This window comes from Vulpes vulpes, chromosome 3 (assembly GCF_048418805.1).
Source record: "Vulpes vulpes isolate BD-2025 chromosome 3, VulVul3, whole genome shotgun sequence".
In the NCBI taxonomy this organism is placed as follows: Eukaryota; Metazoa; Chordata; class Mammalia; order Carnivora; family Canidae; genus Vulpes; species Vulpes vulpes.
Window position 1 is genome coordinate 87,630,165 of NC_132782.1, and position 12,104 is coordinate 87,642,268.

Genomic DNA, 12,104 nt, shown 5'->3' on the forward strand with positions numbered 1-12,104 from the left:
CCCCATCACAGACACACAGGAAGTTGGGTGTGAAGCTGCCAGCCCGTAGCTTGATAATGACCCATGGTTTTGCAGGGAGTTGGCTGATTTACCTGGGCTGTGGCATGCACAGCAAATCCGCATTGAGACCTATGAAATCTGAGACCTGGAAAAGAGTTCAAATACTAGTTTCATAGCCTAAAAAGATGTTTATTAAGGTAAAGCATATATGAAGTATACAGATTTCAAGTGAACTCCAGGATCTTTCCCATTAATCAGTGGTATGCTCCTAAATGTTTCACTGGCTCCCTGGGGGGCAGAGGGGCTGAGCTTTTGATGATTTCCATGTGTAAATACTCCCAGACGGCAGATTTCAAGCTGCCAATGTGACGTCACTGAATCGCCAGGAGAAATCGTTCAGACAGGAGGGATGGGAACAGGCGGAGAGCTCAGCTAGAGTCCAATAGTAGTAAGGGATGAACTGCGTACTCATTACCTTTGTTTTTTATGTAATTTATTTAATTGGAAGTTTATATAATTAAATTTTTTTAAGATTTATTTATCTATTCATTCATGAGAGACACACACAGAGAGGCAGAGACACAGGTTGAAGGAGAAGCAGGCTCCACGCAGGGAGCCAGACGTGGGACTCAATCCCGGGTCTCCAGAATCAGGCGCTGGGCTGAAGGTGGCACTAAACCGCTGAGCCACCCGGGCTGCCCTAATTAACAATTTTTAATACTGGCTTTAGCAGCTGGCTTCCCCAAATTCTGGAAATGTAGCAAGCAGCCCTGGCAAGCTGACCCCAGCCTGTGCGGCCCTGCGCAGAGCAGGGTGGGCCCTTCCCACCTCCCCACTGGCTCCTGGCACCTCCTTCTCTCAGCGTGGGTCAGCTCTGCCTGTTTGCACTTCATACACGCGGGACCCTGCAGCATGAAGCTGCCTCTGTGGCTCTTTCCCCTGACACCGGGGAGGACCACCGGGTGGGGCTATCAGAGCCCTCGGCCCTTACTGCAGTGTTCTGCTGAGCAGCAGACTGTAGGAGCTTATTGCCGCTCGGCAGTTCTGCTTTTGGTGAATACGTGGTTTGTCTCCCCCTCTGGCGGCCACGAACACTGCTGGAAAGTGCAGTCTGCCTTTGGTGGGGGTGTGCCCTCCCCATGCTTCAGTACAAACCCAGCTTCATGCGGTGGCTTCAGTCCTACTGGGAACTTAGCTGTGTGCCGGGACCATCCTCTCTCTCCTCGCTCATGCACACCCCAAACATCTTCCCGGGATTAATAATGCATGATGGTTTCTTACAAGATTCACAGTTGTGTAAAATGTTACCTTAAGTTCTTAACATTCATTCATTCATGTTTTAAGTGGGCTCCTCGCCCAATATGGAGCCCAACGAAGGGTTTGAACCAATGACCCTGAGATCACAACCTGACCTGAGATCAAGAGTCAGAAGCTCAACCAACCGAGCCACCCAGGTGTCCCAATCTTACTAGTGGTCTTACTAGTGAGAAACAGTTGTCTTAATTAAAACCCAAGCCTAAAAAGCTGCGCATTGCAGAAAGATGTTAACTGGCTTCACTGGTAGCTCATGAGACTTAATATTCTCTCTTGCTTATTTGGCTAAAATCCTAAAATGTACTGTCAATACTGCGATAAGGCTTACCATTGGAATCTGACAGTGGCCGTGCGGTAGCCTGAAAGAAAGAATGCACACTCCAGCTGCAACTGTGGGCATCTGTAGAATCTGGAACAGACCAGTTATTTAGCTCCAACAGGCGATGAGTCATGGGGACAAACAGTAGAGAACCCTGACAAAAGATGTGTTGCTGGCAGGATGCCCGCGGGGGCTCAGCCGTTGAGCGCCTGCCTTCGGCCCAGGCCATGATCTTGGAGTCCCGGAATCGAGTCCCGCATCGGGCTTCCTGCATGGAGCCTGCTTCTCCCTCTGCCTCTCTCTGTGTCTTTCATGAATAAATGAATAAAATCTAAAAAAAAATAATAATGCGTTGGTGGGAAGTGCACTTTTCTATGAGAGCCGGTCAGGGATTTTCTGCGGCAGAGGCACACCCTTCTTATGACAATGTAACTGTAAAGCCATTGGGCCCTGCGATTTCACCGCAGCTCCCGTGCTGTGGACCACGTGATCCACAGAACACTTTGAGGCAGGGGCGCCCATTCTGCAGGTGAAGAAATGGAACCCCTAGCAGGGGAAAGCCCCCCCCGCCCCCGCCCCAGCTGGACTTTGAACCCAAGTCTGACTGCAGAGTCCGGGCTGACCACATTTGCTATGTTGCCTTCCACTTTGCCCCCAGTACCTGGAACAAGCGAGGTCTAAGAGACAACGTGCACAAAGGGGCAGAAAGTCTCATGGAGCTGAGTGCCGGCAGGAGGGACCCATGCCTATCCTGGGTCTGCTTCTGGCGGGTGCATGGGCCCACTGGCTCCTCCACGTCCAGGGCCAGATGTGAGGGGTCTTCTCGTCCCAAACACAGATTTGGGGAACTCACTGGGGCTCAGTGAGGCCAGGAAATCATGGGTACCTCCCAAGTGCCATAGGAGAAAGCACACCTTCCCCAGTGAGGGCCCCTAAGGTCAGGTGCCCCCGTGCCGGGGAGCGCAGAGGGGCCACGTGTCCAGGGGCCTGCCCCTCCACCCGTCTGCCCCCCCAGCAGCCACTCATAAGGACCACACAGAGCCCCAGGCTCATTTCTGTAATATATAATTTTATTTCTGGTTATAGAAACAAATGCTAAGAGGAGAAACAGAACTTCCCCATCCACATACGACAATTTAATAGATAAAAGAACAGTTAAAATAAATGAAAAACAAAAAGTAGAAATTTTAAACTTTGTTATAGCTTTAAAACATTAACGTCTGATACAATTAGAAATCACATTCAGATCTCAAACTTTTAAAAAAAAGTATGGCTCCTCATTAAAAAAATACTGTATCCCATTTGAAATGAAAACACAGGCGGGCCCAGCTGCTATGGGGCCTCTGGTCTTTCTGGGGACGGGACCGCTGGCTCCCTGCCACCTGTGGGGACGTCTGGGTCCCCTTGGGCTTCCCGGAGACCAACGCATGCACAGGGGGCAGGAGCCTGCAACACGGTGGGGCCTCCAATCCCGTGCGCTGGTTTCCACTGTATGGGGTACCACCGCTTTTAAAGCACTGATTATTACACGTACTGTGGAAAATACTTTAGACAGCCACTGTAAAAAAAAAAAAAAAACACGCTCTCACACGCGCACGCACACGCACCCCTAACACCCGCCCCCCAAATTATCTTTACAGGAGAATTACCGGCAGGTAAGGAAAAAAAAAATCTCAGTACTGGTTCAATCCCTTCTCATGTGAGCCGAGCTCTGGGGCACGAGGGTTTGCGGGACATGCACAGCTCAATGGGGCTGAACTCAGCTGACCCAGGTGGGAGTCGGGGGCACACTTCTGTCTCTCTCCTCCCTGACCCCCATCCTGAAATACAGACTGAGCCATGTAAATTAAGTGTATGGGTATCCAGAAAGCCTTCTGGAAAGGAAGCTGGCAGGGAAGCAGGGAACGGCCAAATTTTAAATGTTTGATTTTAAATCCCATTTTAATGGATTAAAAAAAAAAAAAAAAAGAAAAGAAAAGATGTGGTGGGTCAGTTAGCAGAAACTCAGAGGCTAAGAGCTTAAAAGGCCACAGGCCCAGTCTAACATCCTCCACACCAGTTACCTTCATGTGCAGAAAACTCGCCTCGGAGTCCCAGGCCTCATTCCAGCCCAGCCAGCTCACTCAGCATTTAGGGGACAGGTCGGCATGCGCCTTGTGACTCAGGGACATGCCCCAGCAGCAGGGCCACCTCCCTCCCAGGCCTGCCCCCCCCCCCCCCCCGGGCACTTTTCACTATTTCTGACACAGTGTAAGCCATCAATAAATATTTAGATGAATCAAATGAGCAAACTGTTCCAGAAAAGATTCTTGAATAGATAACAAGCCAGAATTCTTCCACTTGTATTTGACTCTTAAAATAACGGTTGGAACAAAGAGGAGAGAGCCATGTGGAGACTCTCCTGCCTGAGAAGCAGGTGGGAGACTAGGGGCTGCAGGAGGTCACCCCCGTGCAGATGGCCACCCCTGCTGGCTCCCTGGTTCCTGCTGCTCACACCTCCCAAGTGAGCTTCAATGACAAGTAGGTGCCAGGACTAGATGAAGTGCTTTGTGGGGTTTCTCCTTAGAAACAGAGATGTTCTGCTCACTCTTGGCTGAAGTGGCAAGGGCCAAAACCAGGGGTTAGGAGAATGAAGAAACAGGATCCCCAAGTCTCACTAATTCCGAAAAGATTTTCATTTCAGTCCTGTGTAAAAATGCAGTGCAAACGCCAGGCCCTGATGGTAGGCAGAGCTTCTGTGGAAGTCCTGGCTGTGGCTGACTATAGGAGGGCCACTGTCACTAACTGGCTGGGCTCCAGCATCCCAGGAACAAGGCCTGCATCTCAGGGCCAAAGCAGCCGGTCCAGATGGGTAGACGTATCACTGCCGTGCTGGAGGCACAGGCCCATCAAGCTCTGAGCAGCAATCCTTCGGACTTCCCACCTCCTTGTAGTTGCCTTGTGCTCCTGAGAACCCTCCCACCCCCCACCCTGGGGTGGGGGGGAAGCTCGTCTAGGCAGCAACCCCATTGTGCCCGCCCCCTCCGCCCCACCCCACACTGCAGGCCTGGCTCCCAACACCTCTGCGCTCACCGCCCAGGTTGTGGTGCTGATGTGGGGCTGCATTGCGGCGAGCCTAGGCCCCTGAGCACCTTGGCAGGGACAGTCCTGCTCGGCTGGTGGCCCAGGCTGGTGGCTCCTGCGGGCTGTAGGGTAGCCAGCTCAGCAGGTGGCCGTTCTTAGCCAGGAGCAAAACAATGTTCCTTAAACACAGTCTGTGCGGTGGGCCTGTTGTACATCAATTCGGAGGACATGCCCATGGCTGCATCACAAAGTCCCATCTCGACACCAGGAGGACAGCGGAGGTGGTGGCCCAGGCCATGGCCCACTCCTGGCGCCACTGGCTGCCCATGCCCACCCGGGCTCCCACAGACGCCCTGCACCCACCCAGCCGGGTCCTGAGCATTTAAAACCTCGTGCGAGAATCGAGGCCTTGGGAAAGGACTCAAAATGAAAAGGCTTTATAAGAGGGGGAACAACTTGAAAACAATGGACAGAAACTGGGTGGGGGACGTGCGCACCCACACCTGTGGCTGCCCCGCCGCAGCGGTGCATCTGAATAACTTAAACTCTCAGCAAGCACTGTTACTATCGCTCCGAAGCAGAGGTATCATAAGGGCGACTTGTGAGGGGTTATGGGAAACATCCTTTCCTTTAGGTCACGCTGGCGACGGGACTGTGGTTGGGGGCTGCCAGCCTGCAGCACACCTGCTGCCCGGGCCCTCCACCTCGCAGCCCTGGCTCCTGTCACAGGCACAGCCTCACAGCCTGATTCTAGAATGAGCAGCACACTCACTGCGTACTTGCCCGGAGACAGGAGCCCTTGCCGGGGACCTTACATCCTTCCTCCCTGAGGCGCAGGGCTGGGCCCTGGGCTCCCATGACGTCCCACATCCCACACACAGTAGCTCAAGGGCAAAGTAGAATCTGGCATTTGGAGAACAGCACATCCCGACCCGCACCCACTAGACTGACTTCTGTGCTCCAAGAGCTCAGGGAATGTTGTTTCCTCTCTGATGCTTTCTCACATTCAACTAGGTGCTCCTTCCTTCACGTGAGGCCTAGTTTGTGTTCTATTAAGAAACTGATCTCAAGGCCAAAGGCAAGCCTGCTCTTTCTTCTCAACTCTGAATGGCTCACAAGAGGGTTTCTGCAGAGGGGACTTGTGTTGCTCCCTCTGGAGAGGATGGAGCCCTCTGAATGCTCCATGAAGACCTGTCCTCAGAGGCAGTGAGAGACTGACCCAGTGATGCTCGTGGCCTCAAGCCAATCCTCCACCAGCCCCAGTGAGGAGCAGAAAAGGGACAAGGAGGTCTGCAAGGAACCCTTTGGGGTCAGGCTGCTTGGGGCAAGGTGGAACCCCCCACCTTCCAGCCATGGCGACACCCCTGCCCTGAACTATTCTCTCCTACTTTGAGAATCACAGAATACTCATTTTATCAACCCAGAAAGCCTTTCTCATCTTCTCAGCTTGGCCCGGTTCTTAAAGAAAAAGACAAACAGCAGCCCTCAAACATGAACCCACCCGATGGAGAGCGGAAAGCTGACAGGCGAGACAGTGGGCACACGGACCCTGTTCCCCGGCACTGGCCTCGTGCTGCGCTGTGCGGTGGACCCAGTGATCGGTCCTGTCATCCTCAGAGCATGGGGCAAGGCTGTGTGCCAAGACAATGGGCTGTTCTGGGACACATCAAACCTCACCATGGGATGCAAGCTCCACAATCTGTAAGAATTCACCAAGAAAGTAGAAAAAGGACAGTGTGTTTGATTCCTAGCAGCGTTGTACTGGCCTGTCCTCAGCAGACGCTGGCGTGCATCACCTTGGAGGGCGTCAGTGTGGAACAAAGATATGGACACTTGTGAGATCCACCCTGGGTGCCAGGAGCTGTATCCCACACTGCTGCACCCACTGGGCCCTGGGACACCGGTGGTGAGCTCTGGTTACCAACCCTCTGCCTCCCAACACCAGACCAGACTGTCTTGGTGGAAAACGCTCAACTACTGAAAAGTAATTACTTTTGTGACTTCCTTCCTACATAGGGAGGCTGTTTTCCTGGTGCTGCTAAACATGGTGACAGGTAAGCAGGAGAGAGAGAAGAGGTACCTGGGAGCCGGGTGGAGAGGGCCTGCATACCCTGGGTCACAGCGCAGGAGGAGGTGAGCCCCTCTCAAAGCCGCACACTTGGGCCTGGCTGACCTCTTCACACACGTGAGCCCCTGGGTGATCAAAGAGAAGGTTCTCGGGCCCCTGGGACCACGGTGACACCAGCATTGTGCCAGAGTGGACCTATTTCCACTTGTTCTAATCTCGGCGGGGGTTGGCCCACCCTCTACAATCCAGAATCTGAGGGCTGCAATTCTTTGGTCACGGCTGGCCTCTTGGTTCCGGTTTGGAGGAGACCATCCCTTGGCCAGCTCTGGGGCACAGCCCTTTCTGCTGTGAGGTGCATCTCCCTGAGGCATGGGCCACCCTGGGCCTTTGGCTACCAGTCCCAGGACAAGTGGTGGAACAAACCGGGCCTGCTATCTGGTCAGATGACCCTGGCCCCATCCAGAAGCACGCTGTGAACCCAGGGTGGCCATTCCCGCAAGGCCCAGCCCCTCTCCACTCCCCCGCCCTGCACCCAGCCTGAGCTGATCCCACAGGGTCCCCTTCTTGGTCCCAGCAGGAGCTAACAAGGCACAAGCTCTCCATGGGGCAGAGTACCACCAGCCGACATCCTGACCTCCCTGTACCCGCTTCTCCTGGAACCACCGCCCGAATAGAGAGCAGGACCATCACCAAAAACGAGCAGAAACCAAAACACCTCAAAGTTGGGAGAGCAAAGGGTCAGTGCCAGACTGACCCAATCAGGTGAGGCCCTGATACGTTTCTGGCAGCCAACTGTCCTGTGTTCTCTGCAGAGGGCACCAGCTTTCCTATGGAGACAAACCCTGGGCAACGCCCCTCCGAAAGGACCCTGTAAACGATGACGATGACGGTGGGAGGGAAAAAGCAACAGGCCCCAGGGTCAGACCCTCAAAGGTGAGGCCCTCAGCAAGGAGCCAAAAAACCTCTGTGCGTGCCACTGCGTCCGCCCAGCCGCTCGCCCTCTCACGCACACAGCAGCTGATGCAAAGGATAGAGTTGATAGAACAGAAAACATTGACGTGGAACAGAGTGAGATTTCTCATCCCCAAGGACGGCCAACGTCACTGAAGGCAACAGGTATGGACTTCACAGAAGAGCTCTTTCCCACTTAAAGTTGGGTGCCATAGAAACGACTGGTTTGGGGCTTGAGGAACACCAGTACAAGCCTTGCCCTGGGCTGGGCAGGAGGCCACTCTGCACTTGTCCCCAGCAATGGACACCCTGACGACTGTGGCAGCAAGACTCGTCTGGTCACACCCACCCTGGCCTCTGATGAGCTCTGGCTGTCGCTGGGGCAAGTTTGTATCAGCCAATCCTGCCCAAACGGCCTCGAAATTGTGTTCCACAGTTTCCCTTTTGTTCTGAGCCAGTACCTGACCTGATCATTGAGGCCCACTCCTCCTCTTGGCAGCTTTAAGGGGGCTGCACTCTTTCGGGTGCTGACATCAGGGCACAGTGGGGGGCAGGCAGCTTGGTCGATGGGAAACTAATGCTGAGGACAGGCTTTCAGGAAGAAAAACCATCCCTGCTGGACTTCTGTGCAGGGCCTGTGGCTGCCGTTTCAGGCAGTGTCCATTGCCAGAAAAACTGATGCCAGATGCCAGCGTGGCAGCCAAATTTAAAGTCACTTTTCACAGACGTGCTTAACATTTCCTGAGAATGTTCTCCAAGAGGAGCTGAAGAACTATAATCTGGATCCCAAACTGGGCTAATAATCAGGCAGTGTGGGCTCACCTGCTCTGCTGACAGCTCCAGTAGCATGGGGCATCTACATGTGCAGGGGTCCTTCCCTGGGGAAGCTGGTGTCACTCGCCGGGTCACGTGGCCAGGTTGCAGGGAAGACCAATGGAGTCATCAGGAGCTGAACGCAGGGGTGGCGTGGCCACTGCTTACCAGAGGACTGGTGCTGCAGGAGCAGGAGACGATGTGACTTACAGCAGGAGGTATGTGTTGGGCAGTAAAGCAAGTGTGACTTGGTGACAACGGTGGTGGGAAAGGCCTACGCCACTGCTGCGCATCCCACGGCATTCAGGCACCGGGGCCTCAGGCCTGCAGAGGACGCCGGGCTCGCCGATTCCTGGTTTTGGAGCTTCTGGACCAGGGACTGCTGCTCCTCAACCCAGACGACTTTCTGCCCCGAACACTAATCCAGGTGGCCGTCAATCTTTCTTGAAGTTAGCAGACAGAGCGGCAGCACCAGCTCTTCACGGGATTAATGCCAGTAAGCAGCCCAGACATACAGCTGGTAAACTGCCCATAGGTGCTGACCTCACAAATACATGTTGCCTTCTGTGTTTCCATCTCAGGTTTATGATTAAGCCTCAATTTGTTTCAACAAAACAAGAAGTACTTGGGGTCCAAAGCCAAACCAGAGCTCCCTCCCCCCCGATTAATGCCGAGACTTCTATGTCACTATTTTAGGGCAAAAACCCCACAAGACAGTCTGAGCTTTGGCAGTTCCTGCCTCTCTCCTGCCTCCTCCCGCTCTGCTGCAGACAGGACTCATGCCCACTGCCGGCCCTCCCATGCACGGCCTCTGTGCCTCGCCGCGGCTCCGTCTGTCCTCTGGGGTGGGGGTGGTGGGGTGGTGGTGAAGGCTGCTCTGGAAGCCTTGCCTCTGCTCATGGCTGGGTCGGCCTGTGATCCAGCGCTGGACCACAGGCCTGGGAGAGAAAACGGTGTAAGGGAGAAGGAAAATAAAAACAAGCATTCCTGAATCATACAATCAGCTGTCTGAACTTGTTTATGTGTTTTGTTTTAAACCACAGCAGGGGCAGGAGACAGAACAAGGAGGACGAGTGTGTCTGGGTGCAGGCAGGTGGAGGCCATCCTGTCCGCTTGGCACGTGCGCAGGTCAGCATGGAGCCTCCTCGTTGCGGTCCCCAGGTGGCAGGAGGCCAGCGGTCAGGGCCCGGCTCCAGAATCCCTTTTGGCGAGCATCCCACTCGGCCCACTCGCAGGCGACTTCACTCCCCGGTTCCCGGTCCCTGTGGGCCGGCAGCTGCAATCACCCCGGCCTGCACCGTCACAGTCCCAGTGGGCTCCTCCACACGTGACCTTTTGACCTCGGGCTCCCCGGTGGAAGAGGCAGAGGTGGCAGCTGTGGCTGGGGTTGCTGGGGTGGCGGCTGCCGCTGCCGGCTCCTCAGGCCCCACCTCGCACACCCGTGTGACCACCACTGGCGTGGATGAACTAGCCTGGGCCGCCAGGAGCTGCAAGGGGCTCGTGAGGGCTAGGAGTGGAGGAAAAAGAGATTTGCATTGGGAATGGGTGAGGACCAGCACTGGCGTGTCCTGAGCACACGCAGAGGTGCTGCACCAGGGCCACGTAAACTACACAGGACCCTGGCTCCCAGCATGCCACGCCCCCCGCCCCTCGGGCTCCCACTGCAGCCCTGCCTCTTATACCACACCCTCCCTGCTCTGACCCTGCTACCGCCTGAGGGGCCTCCCCCTGCTGCTGCTGCATTTGCATCCCTGCAGCTGGGGGTGGGTGGGGGGTGGCTCTCACCCTTACCTCTAGCAGGTTTAACCCAGGCAGCCTGCTCTGAACTATATTATGCAAACTGAACGCCCCCTGCCACGCTTCCGGCAGCTGCACCCCTGCCCACCTCTGACCTCTCATCTGACCCAGCAGGGTGTGAGCTCTGGGACATGGGATCTGCCTCTGCTGCAGGGCTTGTGCCTTGGCCTGAGCACAGTGCTCATGTGGTGCAGATGCTCAACAGGCCCACCGCAGCGGGGGTGTAGGGGGGTCACAGATAGAGGGGACATGTGTTCTTGTGCTGCAGGCACCACGGGCAGAATGGCGGGGCTGAGCTGAGCGGGCGTGGGCAGGGCCTCACCGTAAGTGCTGCCAGCTAAACTGTTCGTGGGGACCGCATGCTTCCCGTTTTGAGTGACGGCCCGGACAGGGAGGTGGTGCTGCCCAATGGTCACTGGTGTGGCCGGCTGCAGAATGGTGACCGTATGTCCAGGGACCCCTGGGGCCATCTGGCTGGCCACGGTCTGGATGACGCGGCTGGCGGCAGGGATGGTGGCGAACGCGATGGTGGGCTTCTCTTCCAGGCCTATGGGGAGAAGTATATCAGAACCCTGTCCGCCTGACGTGGCCTGGAAGTCGGCTTATGGGGGAAAGGTTCTCAAGCACTGACGCCAAAGAAAAAACACTGCTCTCAAAAGAAAAATCCCACTAAAGAAATACATTTGAAACAAAAGACAATCAGTAGGGCTAAAGAGAAACATTTAAATACCTTGAACTTTAACCAACCCAAAGTTAATCAGAGAAAGAAAACGTTATTCAGGAAAAAAAAGATTTGTACTTGGAACCAGTCCTTCTCTGAAATCCTTCATTGTTGTGACGTTAACGGGCTGCTGTAATGGGGTCAGTGGATGGAGGCCCACAAGCCCAGGAGACTGTGTTCAGCTCAAGGGCTTCCGCTTGGCTTTTGCCATTCTGGCTGCATTTTCAGTACTGACCCTGTGACCCCTTGGGCTCAAGATGCCCAACGTAGGAATCTGTGGCTACTTTTTACTTTTTTACATGATTTCTTAGGACTTCCACTGGGCAATCACTCTCTGGACTGCAACCATAAGTCCACTACCCAGTGCTGTTACCTCGAGGGCTGTGCGTACCTGCAGGTGCCACCACCCAAAGAAGGTGCATGTCAGAGGGCAATTGGCATGGATTTAAAAGGACATATGCCCCAAAAAGCAAGTAGCAGGGAGGAGAGGCAGTAGTCTGAGAACTACTGGTCCCCAGAGATAGTCCGTGGCCCCAGCACGGGCTCTGTAGCCCCATGGCCCAGGCTGCAGGGCTAGGTTCCAGAGACCAAGGATGGCCTTACCCATCCCAGCCCAGTGCATGCATGAGCATGTTACCTCTGGCCTCACTGCCCAGGTCCAGCACAGCTGTGCCCGCCGCTTCATGGGCAGCCCCTGCTGAGGCCTGGCTGGCGAGGATGTACCCATTGGCAGAGTTGGCGGAGGTGGTGACCACCCTGAGCATGGTGACAGGGGGAGCCTGCTGCACGACATGGATGGCGTGGCCTGCTGGCTGCTGTGCTGTCACTATGGATGCTGGCATGTAGGCCACGGGTTTCGCCACCAAGCTGGGTGGTCGAGGAGGCACAGCCATGATCACTGGTTGGGCACTGACCGGAGAGCCTGTGTGAAGAAGGAGCATGACCACTGAGGCCTGTGGACCCCCGAGGCTCCATCTTGCAACACCGGATAAAGGGACAAGACCATTCTTACCAGGTGCACTTTGGGAATACCGATACTCTGGAACAGAAGCTAACTT

At 55.0% G+C, this 12,104-nt stretch overlaps 1 protein-coding gene across 1 annotated transcript in view; it reads right to left on the minus strand.

Moving 5' to 3' along the window:
- Positions 1-2,682: 2,682 nt before the first annotated feature.
- Positions 2,683-12,104, minus strand: part of FOXK1 (forkhead box K1) — a 68,242-nt gene continuing 58,820 nt past the window's right edge. The window contains exons 6-9 of the mRNA XM_072753251.1: positions 12,059-12,104; positions 11,684-11,968; positions 10,648-10,872; positions 2,683-10,035 (exon numbers count right to left, since the gene is read on the minus strand). The exon at positions 12,059-12,104 is cut by the window's right edge and continues 121 nt beyond it. Coding sequence (XP_072609352.1) covers positions 9,770-10,035; positions 10,648-10,872; positions 11,684-11,968; positions 12,059-12,104 — 822 coding nt within the window. The 3' untranslated portion in view covers positions 2,683-9,769. The remainder of the gene's footprint in view (positions 10,036-10,647; positions 10,873-11,683; positions 11,969-12,058) is intronic.